Source organism: Nipponia nippon, unplaced genomic scaffold, assembly GCF_047370975.1.
Source record: "Nipponia nippon isolate SJK-2023a ecotype South Korea unplaced genomic scaffold, ASM4737097v1 scaffold_1, whole genome shotgun sequence".
Classification (NCBI taxonomy): Eukaryota; Metazoa; Chordata; class Aves; order Pelecaniformes; family Threskiornithidae; genus Nipponia; species Nipponia nippon.
The window spans coordinates 131,337,426-131,352,950 of NW_028262290.1; the positions used below are offsets into that span (position 1 = coordinate 131,337,426).

General features: G+C 37.4%; 1 protein-coding gene across 4 annotated transcripts in view; it reads left to right on the forward strand.

Moving 5' to 3' along the window:
* The window catches only part of OSBPL3 (oxysterol binding protein like 3), a 127,751-nt gene that overhangs the window by 96,144 nt on the left and 16,082 nt on the right, over nucleotides 1–15,525 (forward strand). For all 4 annotated transcript variants that reach the window (XM_087772979.1, XM_087772988.1, XM_087772996.1 and 1 more), the window contains 6 exons: nucleotides 1,129–1,259; nucleotides 4,097–4,204; nucleotides 7,049–7,183; nucleotides 7,881–7,974; nucleotides 11,004–11,254; nucleotides 13,129–13,266. In XM_087772979.1, coding sequence (XP_087629105.1) covers nucleotides 1,129–1,259; nucleotides 4,097–4,204; nucleotides 7,049–7,183; nucleotides 7,881–7,974; nucleotides 11,004–11,254; nucleotides 13,129–13,266 — 857 coding nt within the window. The remainder of the gene's footprint in view (nucleotides 1–1,128; nucleotides 1,260–4,096; nucleotides 4,205–7,048; nucleotides 7,184–7,880; nucleotides 7,975–11,003; nucleotides 11,255–13,128; nucleotides 13,267–15,525) is intronic.

Consider the following 15,525-nt stretch of genomic DNA (forward strand, 5'->3'; position numbering starts at 1 on the left):
CTGTGATACTGTTAAAGATTTCTTCAAATAAGTTAAAGTATGAGAATTAGCTTTGGTAATGGCTTGCAGTGTTGAAATACACCTTAAGAATATTTTCTTATAAGAGTAAATCAGGTTACATCAAATACTCAATGAAGTGATGATGATTCAGGTTAACTCTGGATGATTAGAAGAGAGAGGTATCGGAGATTTCTTGTTCTTTGCCCTTTCCATGCATCCATGCTCAGATTTTATATCTCCATTTCCCTGTAAATGGATACATTTTTGCATTGACAGTTCTCATGACTGTATTACAAGGCTTGATTAGGCCGTTAGAAATCCTCTAATTCTCCAGTTAGACAAATGTTGAAATCCAACATAAATATTACTCGAATAAATTTTTATTCCTTGTGGTTAAAGAAAAGATTAAATGTCTTAAAAGTAAAAAAAAAATAAGGAAGGAAAGTGCATTTCCCCTTTAAAAATCTAGTGATTTTAAAATTGCATGATCTGTTGTCTGATTCAAACATTTCAGGCTGGTGATACTGGCTCAGGAAGGAGTAGAAGTAGCAGCGTAATGTGCACAACATTCAGGATCTGACCTTTTGAGTCACTAAATCATCTAACAAGCTGAAATTTCTTTATCCCAAAAGGAGATAACAAAACTCAACACCACAGTTGACTTGCTTGTGGGGAAACTACTAACCCTATAGCTATGGCTTTTTTGATTATTTTTTTTTCTATTTCATTTTTTTTTCTTCCCTCTCTTCTCCCCCACTGGAATTCTTAAAGGAATGTGGAATAGAGTCATGACCATCTGAAGATTCAAGCTAATTGGGGAACAAAAGCAAGTGAAGAACAGATGTGGTTAGTTAGCTTTGTTGCCATCTGTCACAAATAATCAGAGTAATTTTGACTGTGGCTAATATAGTCAACATGGTAGCATTCACCATAAACATTTCTCCTACTAAAAAAATCTACCCTATAACCTTGATTAATATTACTTGTTTTTAGTAACCCACCCTGGATCTTTCAACCTAAATTCTTGTTTCTGTTACCATAAACGATGTTTCATTGAAGTTTTACGTAACTGATATGTATAAAATTGGTAGCTGTTTTTAACTGTCACTTTTTACAAAATGGTTCTAGTTTACTTCACCTTGAGGTCAGCTTTCAGCACCATATCTACAGAGAGAGAAAAGCTGAAGCAGGTGCTGGAGCACGATGCATCCTCATCTCCATCTGCACAAATAGTTGGCTTGAAGAATGCCTTATCATCCGTAAGTGGCATGCTGAAGTTCAGCTAGCTTCATTGCCATCAGATACTACTTTTAAATTTTATAGTAGTTAATGTCTGTTTCTTTAGTGTCTGTTCTGTGCTAGAATTTGCAGTATTCAATCATAGTAAGTTATTATATGTGGTGTTTTGCAAAGACTCTTTCGTAAATGTTAAAGATATTGTGAAATCACTGAAGTTTGATAGATTGATTTAGGTATGTAGTATAATCTGTATCATTTGATGTTAAGAATCAGAGGACTGCTCTTTGACGATGAATCTACTTTCTCTCAAAACATACGCTGTTTAATCACTCAGTTCTGGTAGGTTCTGGGTTTCCTTTTCCTTTCCTAAACATCACTCAAGTATTCACTGTATGACTTGGCATAAAATAAAGGTGAGAGTGGCTGAAAGCACTCAGCTGTCCCTTCTAATGCACTAGAGCTTCATCATGCTGCACCAAGACACTGCAAAGCAAATTCAAGTACAACTTGTTTATATTGACTTCCAACCTTAATTATCTGTTAGTCATCTAAAAGCAGCAATGAAGCTGTTAGGGCAGAGTTCTAAATGACAAAAGATTGTGCTCTTTAAAAAGGTGGGGGGTTTTGGTTGGCGTGCTTTTTGTGTAATTGGTTGAGACCAGAACTTTCAGGTTGGTCATGTTTGAATGTGTCAACCAAACGGTGATCTGGTTTCAGAGCAATGAGGGCCATCTTTACCACGGTCTTAAAATTTCAGTGTTTGTTGCAAATTCCTAATCAGAGTCAGGGGAGACTCTCTGGCATTGATAAATGTGATATAGATCATCTTACAATTATTTCAGTATGAAAACTTCCCTTTGCTTTACAAAAGCTGCATATGGTTATAGTTTTTTAAGTGTATAACATGCCTTTTTGCCTAGACCTTTAGAGGCTGTGATGTCTTCATAGCATTTAGAGAAAGCTGAAACCTGTTGCATAATAACTACACTCACTCACTTGCGCTTATTTGTTTTTGGCTTTCAGATGTTCCACTTCTGACATTTGAATAGGTGACTTTTATTTTTCCAGTGTTATTTGCCTACCATTTTATATTAAAAAAATCCGTTTTAAGATTTCTGAACTCGGTGAACACTCAGCTTAGCATGAAATTTTTTTCTGAGCGATGAAATTCTGTTGTCCGTCTTCATCCTCTAAATGTCTTTAAAAGTCATGCTTTTATGTCTTATCTGATACTCAATAAGCCTTTTGTAGCCCATCCAGAAGTCGTCTGTGAACCTTGGCAGTTTCAGCAGAGGTTAACACCTGTGAGAGCTGTTCTTAGCCTGCAGCTCTGTAAAGCCATGATGCCAACAGAAATTTTCTCACCCCGTGCAGCAGAGATCCTGTAGGAGGAAGGCATAAGCTTCCTTTGAAGACGTATGGTAGCACAGATATGATAAACTTGACATATTTCTAAGACTTCCTTGCAAGAGAGTCCTGTGTTGATGACTTTGACTTAGTGTTTGTTGTTCATTTCAGTTTGTTTTCTGTACATGAGGAACAAAAAATCAGACTCACAGGTTGAAAGCTATCAAACATAAGTCTGTTTTGCTCTCATCAGCCTGGCAGGGGAATAAAAGTGAACAGATTTAAAGTGGATAAAGCACCACAAAATTAGCATTCCTGCCTCTGCTTCTCCCTCATTGAGATAGTATCCTTGACCTACACACAGTCTAAGAAAAGCAAATACAGAATGGGGAAAAGTACAATATTTTTATTTTTGGGGGAGAAAGAAGATAATAGAAGGAAGAAAACACTTTGTAGCAAACAATGAAAACTGGAAGATGCTATTACAGAAAAGCTGTGTAAATTCTTTTTTGCACTTACTTGATGTTGTTGGTATAACACAATGCTGTCTACTTGAACACTTGACACACAAGTGATATATGCCTGTATGGCAAATTCAGACCACATGTATGTAAAGCCAGGAATTACTTTCTCCCCTCCATCATCACTCTGAGCTTACTGTCTTTCCTGCCCTCAAGACTATTTCCAACAAAAATTACTGTCAAAATCAGAAGCACTTGTGGGACAAAGCGGATGTGTAAACAGCAGCGTTCTTCGCATCCTAGTATTGATTCAGATCACAAAAATGTGCAGTAAGTCTTCAGTATTGTTCCAAAATTAGTAACGCAATCTTTTTTTTTCAGAGATATTTTCATTGCAGGCAGGGGTGCATTCTCTTCCTACAAGTCTATTCTAACTGACATCTGTCTGTCAGATGCACCCAGCATGAGTAATAACATGTAACAAACTTGAGTTTGCAGTAGAGGCTTTTTATTCTGATCATTGCCATTATAAGCTGATAAGACACAAATTGTACCTGTAGCTGTCTGAATTTAAGTCTTATTTCTCTGTCAGTGGAAGGCAAAGGGAACTGTCAGTATACCAGACTGACAGGAAAATCAAATGTTTTTGGATGTGGCAAGAGTAAGAATTAATGTTGAGAGGGGCTAGGTTGGAGATAGGGGTGAAGGAAGGGTGCTCAAAAAGTAAAAAGATGCACAAAATTCATTTATAACTTATTAAATCAGCTTGTAAAACCTGGTAACTGGAAACGTCCCTGCCATCTTTGGCTTTTTTTCTCCGTTTATGTGTCTTTTCCCTCACACTGAACAAAAATCATTTTAATTTGAGAGATAAGGAAGAAGATTTGAAGTATTTATAATAAATGATTTGCTGAACCAGTAAAAAACCATGTGGTGGTGGTGTTTTATACTGCACTTTAAATACTCTTCACCCCTTTTTACACAATAAAGTCACGTTCAAGGTAGTTGAGAGAACTTTATATCCCCAATATTTTTGTTAAATATTCCAGGCAATAGCACAAAACACAGATCTTAAAGACCGGTTACGCAGAATACATGCCGAATCTATGATCCTTGATTCAGCATCTAATGCAAAATCAAGTCCAGATTTGGTGAAGGTGGGTATGGCTTTCCTCTTTCAGTGATGTCTGTTCATCAAGCCCCTACATCTAGACAGTGCTGTATAGCTGCCTCTTGTCCTGTTCTTCATGTCTTCCCTATGGTGTATTGTGTTAGTAAAATGAGTCCGCTTTCATGGTTATGAGTCATTTCTGATGATGCATTGTGTAATATTTGATTTCAAAGACTTTCCTTGTGAGCAGTTTTCCTGAGCACATTTCTGTTTCTTTTTGCTACTGGTTCCTGACGTTCTCCCTCGCCTCCTTCCCGCTTCCCATTCAGCATGAACAGAGCTGCTGCCTTGTTACCCTCATGCTACTGTTTCTCTCCCCCTTACTCCCTTGTTAACTTTCAAGTCTGTAGTTCTTTCTGTTGCCTGTCTAAATATTGTTAGCCCAGAATGCTGGCTACCAGTGTGTAGGTTTAGAACAACTATCAGACATTTCCATGAAAGGATCAAAGAAATGAGATGTACAAGAACCCTTTCAGCCATTTAATTTTCTTTTTGTGAAGCCAGGGAGTCTTCTACATACCCAGTTAGCCAGTTTGAGATGTACTGATGTTCAGACAGTTTTTTGGCTTGCTGCATAATGCATGTGAATATGGTGGTTTTATAGGTCACAGGATCTAGGTGTTAATGGTGCTAGTGAGGGAAGCAAGAACTGTGTTATTTCTGATGGATTTTCCTAAATGTTAACTCATACAGAAACTTCTACTGTGCTTGTAATATAAATCTTTCATTAGAACTTGAGCGGACATAATGCTGGGGGTTTTATATAACTTATTATTTCCTTTTATTTTTAAAGACGGTTTAGTCATTCCGTCTGTTCACTTCTGGTTTAGTTCTGTTTTAGTAGAGCTATGTTTTGGTCATATTTAGCTGTTCTTTTTTCTTTTTTTTCTTTAAGGTAGCTGATCATTCTAATGCCTTTTGTTTTTAATCCCATGAGAATATGAACAGCACTTAAACTGCTATCCAGACAAGCGTTAATGCATTGTTTTTTTTAATTTCAGGAGTTCTTTATTTTTGTATTTTAGTGGAGGTCCTTGCAATGACAATGGATTATTTCTGAAACTTGTTCTATGCACTGTATATACACACACACATCAAAAATAGCTTTCAAAAGGTCCTTTAGAGGTTTCATTCACAAATTCCCTCTGGCATGGTTTGGGATGGAACTTACGGATGAAATCACTTATACTGGAGAAGTTTCGCTTTAGATTTGTCTGAGGACTGTAATACAGTAGTGCTGCTGTGAGGAAGACAGGGCCACTGCGCAAAATTTGGCTCTACATGATACATCAGGTGCTATGATAGACTTGTGAAAATTGAAGCAGTATAAATGAGTATCTCAAGCCTTTGCATAAGGTAAAAGCTTAGTTTGTCTGTTGGGCAGTTTATGTTGTAGTTTATCATGCCAGAGTGGGAACATGAAAGAAGACAACCTGAAACTCTCATGTGGTAGATAAAAAAACCTGCTGTTCTTTTATGAGCCTTTCCTACTCACTTTATTTCTCAGATTCAAAATAGTATTGGAAACAATCCCAGTAGCAATGCTCACATAAGATATTTTTTTTTTTTTTACTTGTAGGCTAGTGTAACTGCCTTCCCACAGAAGAGGCAATGTTGAGGTTTCCTCTTTTCTTGTTGCTGTATCAGAAGTTGGGTTTTTTGGGGTTGTTTTGTTTTGTTTTTAAAGAAGTCTTTTGTATGATAACAGTTTGGTTTGTTACCATGTCACCATTATCAGCATGTACCGAATAACATTCCATACTATAGTAAAACCTAGCAGCAGAAAAGCTTTGAAAGAAAATCTGTCAGTTTGATTATAGACTTGTCAGATTGTTCATTATGTTGTTCTGAAAGTAAAATACTATAATTCCTGCAAAATTATGATATGGCAGTTATGGTTAGAAGTTAGTAAAGCATTTCATGCAGAAAAGCTTGAGAGCAGCTAATACACTCCCTTGGGCCAGCTAGCCCTTTTTCTTAGCATTGGTGAAGTTATCAGGGAAAACAATAGTGCACAATGTTCTCCAACTTTTTTACTGCATCTACAGAATGAACCAAGTCTCACTGGTCACCCCACCTTTGCTAGGCCACCTTTTGGAACTGTGCTTATGCCAGTGATCTGTAGATCTTCCATGGGAGGAGTTACTGAGATCTCCGTGGCAGTCAAATGTGGCTGCAGCAGCAAAAGCAATGCCATTTATGTGGCTTTGATAATATGTTGGTTTTGGTTAACACAGAGCTATCTCGGGTGTGGATATGACGGAAAACTTTCCAAAGCACAGCATAGAAAATTATCTGGTGAAGAGAGAGAGCTAGGAAAGCATTGCTATTATATAGAAAGCAACTTTGCCCCTCTGAATTTTGTACGCCCCCGCACAATAAGCTTTGCATTAAGCAAGACTTGGGAGGAAAAGACTAATTCATTTGCTAAAATCAGAAGGGAATGTGACTCTAGGGTGTAATATAAAGAGATGGGAGTTTTGATCTTTTGGGAGCTTTTTGATGATACACTTGTGTATATCTGGATAAATCACTCATATCAAAGCATTATTTTTACTTTTTTTGAGGAAAAAGTACATGCAGCACCATAACTGATTTACTGAATATGCATTGCTTTTTTTTTCCTTCTTTTTTTTCTTCTTCTCTTTGTTCTGTTTCACTTTGGTTTTAAATCCCTCTTTGAAACATATGCTACCTTTCACTAAATTGGAGAGGAGCATGTGCAATCTTCTCCCAGTGTTTTACAGCCCTTTAAGTTACGTGACTCTGGAATTGCATGCATGAATACTATTTGTGGTACTTCTCAAAACTTTTTATTTCTTTTAAACAGGAAAATTCGAGAGAAGAAAGCAGAGGTCTGGTTCACCAGGTCTCCAATGAAAGCAGACTGTCTATAGCTGACTCTCTCACAGAATTTTTTGATGCACAGGAAGTCCTACTATCTGCTAGCTCTTCAGAAAATGAGGTCTGAGCATTAAGTTTGACATCATTCAGATGTAGTTTCTTATCTGCTGCTTGACGTGCAGTCTTTCTGAGTGCTAACTGCACATCAGATAACTGCCAGAAAATGAAAATTTTCAAAACATTTAGAAATTAATATGCTGCGTGTATTTATTTGTTGTCATTGTCTCTTTGCAGTAAAATATAATAATTATTATGGAGAAGTCTTATATGCACATTGAGGCAAATAGCAATTAGGTAGCTAGTATGCAGATACTACATATATTGTACTGTCTGCCTTAAGTCATTATACAGGTGCTTAAGAAATTGTATCATAGAAAAATATATTCGTACCTGTCCTTGTGGTACCTGCAGGTACCTTGGGGCTGATGTCATGCATATTGAAACTTAATAGCTCATTTTGTCACTTCTCTCAAACCACATAAAAACCTTGGCTTTGGATATGAGGAAAGCCGCCTTAGCTGTGGGGCCAAGAAGATGAAGCATGTTTACACTAAAAGAATAGTTGAATTTTCAATGGTGGTGATCTCTCCCAAACTCAAATTGTGTCTTCTTAGTACTTTCGTGTAATACTGAAACACAGCTTGAACAGTTCAAATCTGTTAGAACAATAATTGCAGTGGAAAGTAAAAATTTCTGTGTGCATATGCGGTTATTTTAATGCGTGATGTATCTTGCTTATTTCCCCACCCCACACTCAGGTATCAGATGATGACTCATACGTAAGTGATATCAGTGATAATGTCTCAGAAGACAACCTAAGCAATGACATGGAGAATGAAAGACAAACTTTAGGTAAGTTCAGTGTTTTATTATACCATGTTTTGAGAATTGTCTTTGTTTCTTTTTGTTTGGGATTTTTTTTTTCTTCTCTTCCTAGAAATAATTTGATATTACAGGTTTTGAGACGGAAACAGCCTGTGCTTTTTCTCCTACAGGCTCAGATTGGTTTTGAACAGCACATTCTGGCTAATCTGATTAACAGGGCCCAGGCACTGTTGATTAAGCAGGATGGTGGTTTTGTATCAGGAGAGAAACACCTATTTTCTTGGCTTCTTTGGTGCAACTCCCACTCCTTCTTAGTTACTTTCATGGCCACAGGATTTTTCAAAGTAGCAAGGCCTAGCTGCTTTCTTTTTTTAAAAAAAGTAATTTTCTTCTTCTCACTCTGTTTTTTCAGTCTGCAATTTAACAACTGCATTCAGAGTTCTGTTGGTTTTAGCATGGTATATGACCATAAGGGTTTCTTTTTTGCATGTTTTAATCATGATAGTCTTGTTAGTACATATGCTTATTTAACTGTCTTGCTAATTAGAATCAAAAAAAAGAGGGAGAAGAATTGGTCATAATAAAGTAATTGGCTTTGTGCCTTCCACTCCTTTCAGCTAACCACAATGTTCTTCCCACTCTATCAATGTATTTTTGTCTTCAAAAATGCTGAACAGGAGTTTCTTACTAGCAGCTGTTTCCTGATCATCTCCAAGGACCAGTGGATCCCAATGAACCTGGGTAGTTTGATATGTCTGGAGATCTGTTGTATTCTGTAACTGTTTAAAAAATGAAGATTTTTTTTTTTTTTTGAAAGATAGGAAAGAATACAGATTGATTTATCTCATGATCTGGACCTGTACTAGTGTGGCTGTTCATCTTCTTGTAACAGAGACTATCACTGAAGCTCTTCCGTATTAGCAGCACCTCCACATGCTTCTGGTACCTGCTATTTCTGTGCTTTGGGCAGCCTGCCACTCCCATTAATAGCAAACTGGATGTCTTTTTCCTACAGGGCTTTAGCTGAACCATAAATTGTGGGATTATGATAAAAGCCTCTGGCCACCGTAATGTAGAAGGTCAGACCAGATGATGATAATGGTCTAGTCTGGCCTTAAAAGTCATTGAGTCTAGCTGGAGGTCAGATGTCTTAATCTCCTTCAGTATTGTTGCTGGCCATTTGTCACAGATCTTGCAAACCAGAACTGCATGGGCTTTTCTTTTCATGGGGGTGGGCAAACTTCATAGAAGTATAGAAAATTTGGTATCTGAATATCTTAGTTGTTTCTCTACTCTGTTTTGTCACCAGTTTACCCCAGTTAATGGGCTGGTCCAGAATATGTAGTTCAGTCAATTAGTATTCTGCTTTTAATCAGAAGCTGTCAAAGGACATAGCCAAATCCCATTTCAGAGAGCTCTGTTGAACAATGATAAATTTTTAGCATTTACCTCCTTCCTCTCCAGATATCCCCTTGTTCCTGAGGTATCTAAGGGAACATCCTTCTTTTTGGCCTCTTCTGATATTAAATAAATTCTTCCAAGAGGGAAGTATAGGAGCCAACCTCTTAACAGTATAATTGTTTCAGGTAGATTTTTTGATTCATAGTTCCCATGCCATTTTTATGCAAAAAGAAAGAGATAGGCAGTAGACTGCAAATAGTTCACCTGTCCTTGTTACAGTACCTCGGTCATATGAGATAGTAGGACTTCGAGTTTGTGAGTGGTAGGAAAGATGGAAACTTCTTCCTCAAAACTTTGAGGCTGCTGATTACACTTGAAAACCTCTACCTGAGGCATGGGCTAGTATACACGGTAGTGATGGAGAAGTTAGCCCTTGTGGTTATCTGCACTTTGTCACTGTTGGAAGCACTGCTGATATCATGCTTATGTCAGTGGACCAGCAGAGGAAATACTGGTTGAAGTCGTGCATTTAAGGGCAGTGATTCTTTGGGCATGTGCAGCACAGGAAAGATGTGCTGCCCAGTGCTGTCTTAATTCCTCCAAGCCAAAGCTGTGTGAGGAAAGCCAGATTAGGACAGGGGTTGACAGACTGGGGTTATACCTGAATGTCCCCAAATGGTAACTGATTCTGGGGCAGGAGCTTCATAGGTGCTTCTAAGGATGTGTAAAGATAAAATATGTTCTTGCAGTGGCAACCGTATTCCTCTCTGAAACGAGATTGACGTACAGCTAAACAATGTAATCACTTCAGACTAGTGCCTGTTGCAGAAACTTGTAGCTCTGTTTTGATCCTGCCACAAATCATTTCACGGCACACTTAGAACTATTTATCCTGTTCTGATTGCTTTGACATAGCAACACAGACCTCAGATATTCACGTCAAGGACTCTTGACATGAGTCCTTTTTTTTTTTTTTTTTTTTTTAATCTTCAGCAAACCCATAGCCCTACAGTTGCTTCAGCTAGTCCACCTTTAAAACAGGCCATTTCTCCACCAACATATGGGCATATCTAAAAGCTAACGTCACTAAAATTTTTTAAATGCTAAGCACTATGGGGAGCACTGTGGAAAAGCCTGCATGTAAATCTGTGGCGCAGTAAATTTCCCTGGTAGGAGTATTCAAAAAGTAGGAGGAGGTAGGTAGGAGTTGTTATTATGCTTGGATCTGTAAGTTACGCCTTGCCTTCTGAGAAATGTCAACTTAATTGAAGCTCTGTCAAGGAGGGAGGATTTATGTCCCTTAAACAGATAGGAATCCATCTCTGTTACAAATAGTTATAATATTTACTCTTTCAAATTCAGTGGAAAGCCTGAGCCTTTCTTTAGTCTTTAAGGGGAAGGAAGGTCATTTTTTGTGCGTGTTTTGTACCTGGCATTTACCTCAGTTAACATACAGAAATTAAAATCTTGTTCTTAATTTTATCATTTTTATAACAGGCTATCTTCAAACCCCTAGTGAAATACTTGAATGAATTGTGAGGGTGGAAGGAAGTTTTGACAGAAAAAAGATGGTTGCGTTTTAATGTATGTTTGCAAAGGGGATGAAACTAAATAAACAGTGAATTGACTTGTTCTGCCACTTCCTTGCTTTTTAGACTGTATTTCTGAAAGTGGAATTGGATGCAATTCTAAACGGAGAACATGTTTACCAGCTCCATGTCCTAATACGAGTAACATCAGCCTATGGAATATCCTGAGAAATAACATAGGAAAGGATCTCTCCAAAGTGGCTATGCCTGTTGAATTAAATGAGCCACTTAACACCCTTCAGCGTCTCTGTGAGGAGCTGGAGTACAGTGAACTACTAGATAAAGCAGCGCATACACCTAACCCATTTGAACGGATGGTAAATATGATATTCTAAATACTTAGTAACATTCAATGATTAGAATAAATATAAAAACAATCTGCCAAAGAAATGAAGATGTTCTGTTCCATTTTTCTTTTTCTCCCAGCTGAGAGAAGCAGACTCTCTGTACATACTTACATACCCACTATTTTTGACTCTTCTGCATAATTTCTGTTGCTTTGTCAGGAAGTCTCTCTCTTCAAGTACCTTGCTGTCCTGCAAGGTTAAACAAAGAAGTAGTTTAGTTCTGTTTTGCAGCTCTTACTCCATAAGATTAAAAATTTACAGCAAAGGGCAGGGGCTGAACCAATATACTTTCCTCTTGAGTATGAAAGCTACAATATATGCTTTTTTAAGGGTGTCTAATCTGGTAACACATTTGTGCATAGAGGTTGCTGGATCTTCCAGCCCTACACTACTGTGATATCTTTGTATTAACTAAACGAGCTCCATTTGTTTTATTAACTGGTTTCGTGAAGTTTTAGGGTTGATCCAAAATCTTCAGGATCTCAAAACCAGACAATATGAATGTATGTGGGGTACAATAATGGTGTCATCTTCTGCCAGTGCAGAACCCTGAATTCAGCATTTGGCAAAAGAACAAGAGAAAAATGCATTTCAGTTTTTCTGCTTCCAGGTGCACAGGAGCTACTTAATATGTAAGCCCGTAAATAAAGGATTAAAAGCTTTCTAAATTCTCTTAAATGGAAGGATTTCCCTTAAATGGAATTAAGCCTTTTCAACTTAAGATATCTTATCTTAAAATGAGGTTATTAATGAATGTAAATAATTGTTATAAATACTGCTTGAAAAGCCCTTTTCTCCATTCTGACACTCCGCAAGGGTTACAATTTAGTGTCTGTTCTCAGGACAGTGTGGCTATTAACTGGGATTTTCGGTGTGTAGCTTTTTTTGTTCTCTGGAGATCATATGTTAAAAGGAAAAGGGAAATGAGCAGTAGTTGTTCGTATGGGAGTGAAAAGAAGCCTTTTCCCTCCTTCCCACACCCAAACATCTGGAAATTACCTCAGAATGGAGTATTCTTTGCCTTTGAGAAATTCCTGAGGCAAAATTGGTGCTAGCTGTTGCATAGCAATTGTAATAGTTCATAAAAGAGCCATTCTGAAGTGGATTCAGTTCCTGAAATTTTGAAAGGAGAGCATCTACACTTTCACAAGATGAGGAAAAGGGAATGAAAAGGGAGAAAAATGGTACAAGAGACACCTGAATTGAAAAACCCCAAATTCTAATTCCTCAGGTTTAGGAGGAATTATGCTTGAGTTGACTGCAAAAATTTGGAAGGACTACCTGTGTCTCAGTCATAACTGAGAAGAGTTTCATGGTTAGGTAATAGCACACAGCAGATAAAAGGCAATTCAATTCAAACTGCATTAGAAATAGCAAACTTCATGAAAACTCACCCAATACTTCCTGTGCCATGTTTAGGAAAAGGATAGTTGGTAGATCCATACAATCACAGACCATAACTATAAAAGCCAGTTACAATACAAAATCTAGCAGTGATTTTTTAAGGTTACTGCTTTGAACTGTGTTGCAGAATGCTAAGCTGTTTCAAACAATTTTCAGAAATGCTGTTTTCAGTTCATGGAATTTGCAGTGTTTGACCCTAATAATTCCATCCCTGGACCATTGAATGACTCTCTGAAAACTGAATAATTCTGTATTGTGTGAGCTAGTGTTTAACTTGCAGGAGGCATGCATGTTTGTAGTCTGCAAATGATGGGAAAAATACAGAATCTGATGTCAGGATAAGACATTTTTTTTCCTTCTGTTAAATCAGAATGTGTAGCAAAAATTGTGCATGGCTGTGATAAATTAATTAATCAAAATTCCACATATGTTATTCCCAGGTGTATATAGCTGCATTTGCAGTCTCTGCATATGCATCCAGTTACTACCGAGCTGGAAGTAAGCCATTTAATCCTGTGCTTGGAGAAACCTATGAATGTATTCGTGAAGATAAGGGTTTCCAGTTCTTTGCGGAACAGGTATTGTATGCTGCAACCCTTAGATTTGCTGCTTGATACACTGCTTAATTCTCAATGCATGGCTGGACTCCTCTGGAATTAATAGCAAAATACAAAATTAGTTTACATAGCCTGAGCCCAGCAAAACTCAAGGGACATTGCAGAATTATAAATGAAGGAAATTGTTTTTTTGAGGAAAGTCTGCTAACTGTGGGATGGAACATGACAACCAACAGCTGACACTCGGGAAGCAAAGGCTGGCAGGCTGCCTACTCCTGTAACTAGATAACTTGGTTAAGTAGAGTGCAATTCCCTGTGCTGAAATCTGATCGTGACTGCAACAAGCGTTCACATTCTTGTAATTTTCTTTTGTGTGTGATCATTAAAAATACTGTATTCCTCAGCTGTTTAATGTCTTCTTTTATTACAAATATATCCCTTGTGTGAGTCAATCAACCACTACTATTTTCTATGGCACCGTGAATATTTCTGCTTCCTGTCCAAATACTTTGTGGGTTAAGCCTTTCAAATATGGTATCACAGCTTAGTAGGTAAAAGATGTATACAACACATCAAGGTCTGATTGTTTATGAAAATAATTACCCAATAGGACAATAATTATTAAGTATGGGTGAAAAATATTAAATTTAAACCAGTCAAGTTACCAAAATTGCTAAGCTTAAGGCATATGTTAAAAAGAGATAAAAAATAATCTGGTGCCTAGCAGAGTAAGAATGATTGAAAGCTGTCTCATTCTGTCCAGACATAACAAAAAAACCAAAAAAACCCAAAAAAAAACTGCAGTGGGCAAGGGTATACAACCTAGAAATGTGATCAGAGAAAGCCTTCTAAGAGGATTCCTTTAGGAAACAAAAAGTGGTTTTGACCAGCTCTGAAGATACAACATTTTGTACGTTATGTTTTGGAACTGACAAAAAGGAGTGCTATGTGATCTTTCCTTAGTCTCAGAAAATGTCACCGGCAAAGCAGAAATAAAGGGGATTAAAAAAAGCAAAACAGTCAAAGCAAGGATAAAATTTAAAGTTCAAGTAATGTATCTGGTTCTTCGTTGTGTTACTTCAGTTCTAAGATGATGTGTATAGAGCACTCCAGTTACCAGTGTAACATCAATTTGGAGTAACACAGTGGTGAATAAAGATTGGTACTGAGCTTAATGTTGGATTGAATTAAAGGAAAAGATTTTCCCCTGAATATTGGATAAATCAGTACAAAGGCTACTTTTTATGAAGAGGAATTTTAATACATGAAGGGGCTTGGGCTATTAACAACTATTGTTCTAATACATGCAATAAGGGACGTGAGTTTATAGAGTGATAAAGTTACTGTAATAGTATGGGGTGGAGGAATATTAGGAAGGGAGAGTAGTATAGGAGGAAAGAAATTTCATGCAGCTTGCAAGCATTAAATATTTATCTTTGCAGCAGGAGCTGTTGCTTATTGCTTGTTTGTGCAAGTATTTTGATGCTTGCTGGATAACTTGTTAGTGCAGATAGTATGTAATCCATGGAATAGGTAGGCAAAATGTATAAAATAACAGAGATTCTGTTCTATTACTAGAGAGCGTTTAGAATAACTCCACTTAGCACCATGACCTTACTCTGGAATTACAACAGTTTAAGTGAGAGCTAAGTTTAACCCATGAATTATAGTGACATCTGGGGTTAATCTGGGTACAGTATGCGAGAGACAGCATGTTGCTCTTGGTGGATTAGGGCATAGCTGAGAGTAATTAGTACTTTTCTCTCTCTCTCTTTTTTTTTTTTTTTTTTTTTAAAAACCAAGTAGAGGATGCTCAGTAAATAACTGGATGCCTGTGGAAAACATGCTCGATAACAGGTTTGCAAAATGAGTAACAAAGAAGAAAGTAAAACTGCATTTGAGCCATGTAGGTGGTTAAGAAATTAAATTCATAGTGGGAAATAGCAATTTGACTTGAAAATAAAGTTGTCTTTGTCAAAGGAACAGTAGGCATTACATGTCAAAGAGCTGGTCCTGGTCAGCTCTTAAGTCGTGTTCACCCAGAAGGGAGAATTTACAGCCAAGGAGGAGTGGCTGCTTTCACTTTGTGCAGTTACTCTATTTACTGTTTCCTTTTAATCGTCTGTATTGTGTATTTGTTTATTTACTCACAGTCCTTGCTTTGCTATTTTGGTGGTTGCCTTAATTCATGTATGTGCTACTACCCAAAGCTGATAAAGTGCAGTGCGCGTAGTTTCGCGTTAGAAACAGCTGGGGTGCCACTCCTGCAGTAGTAGGGGT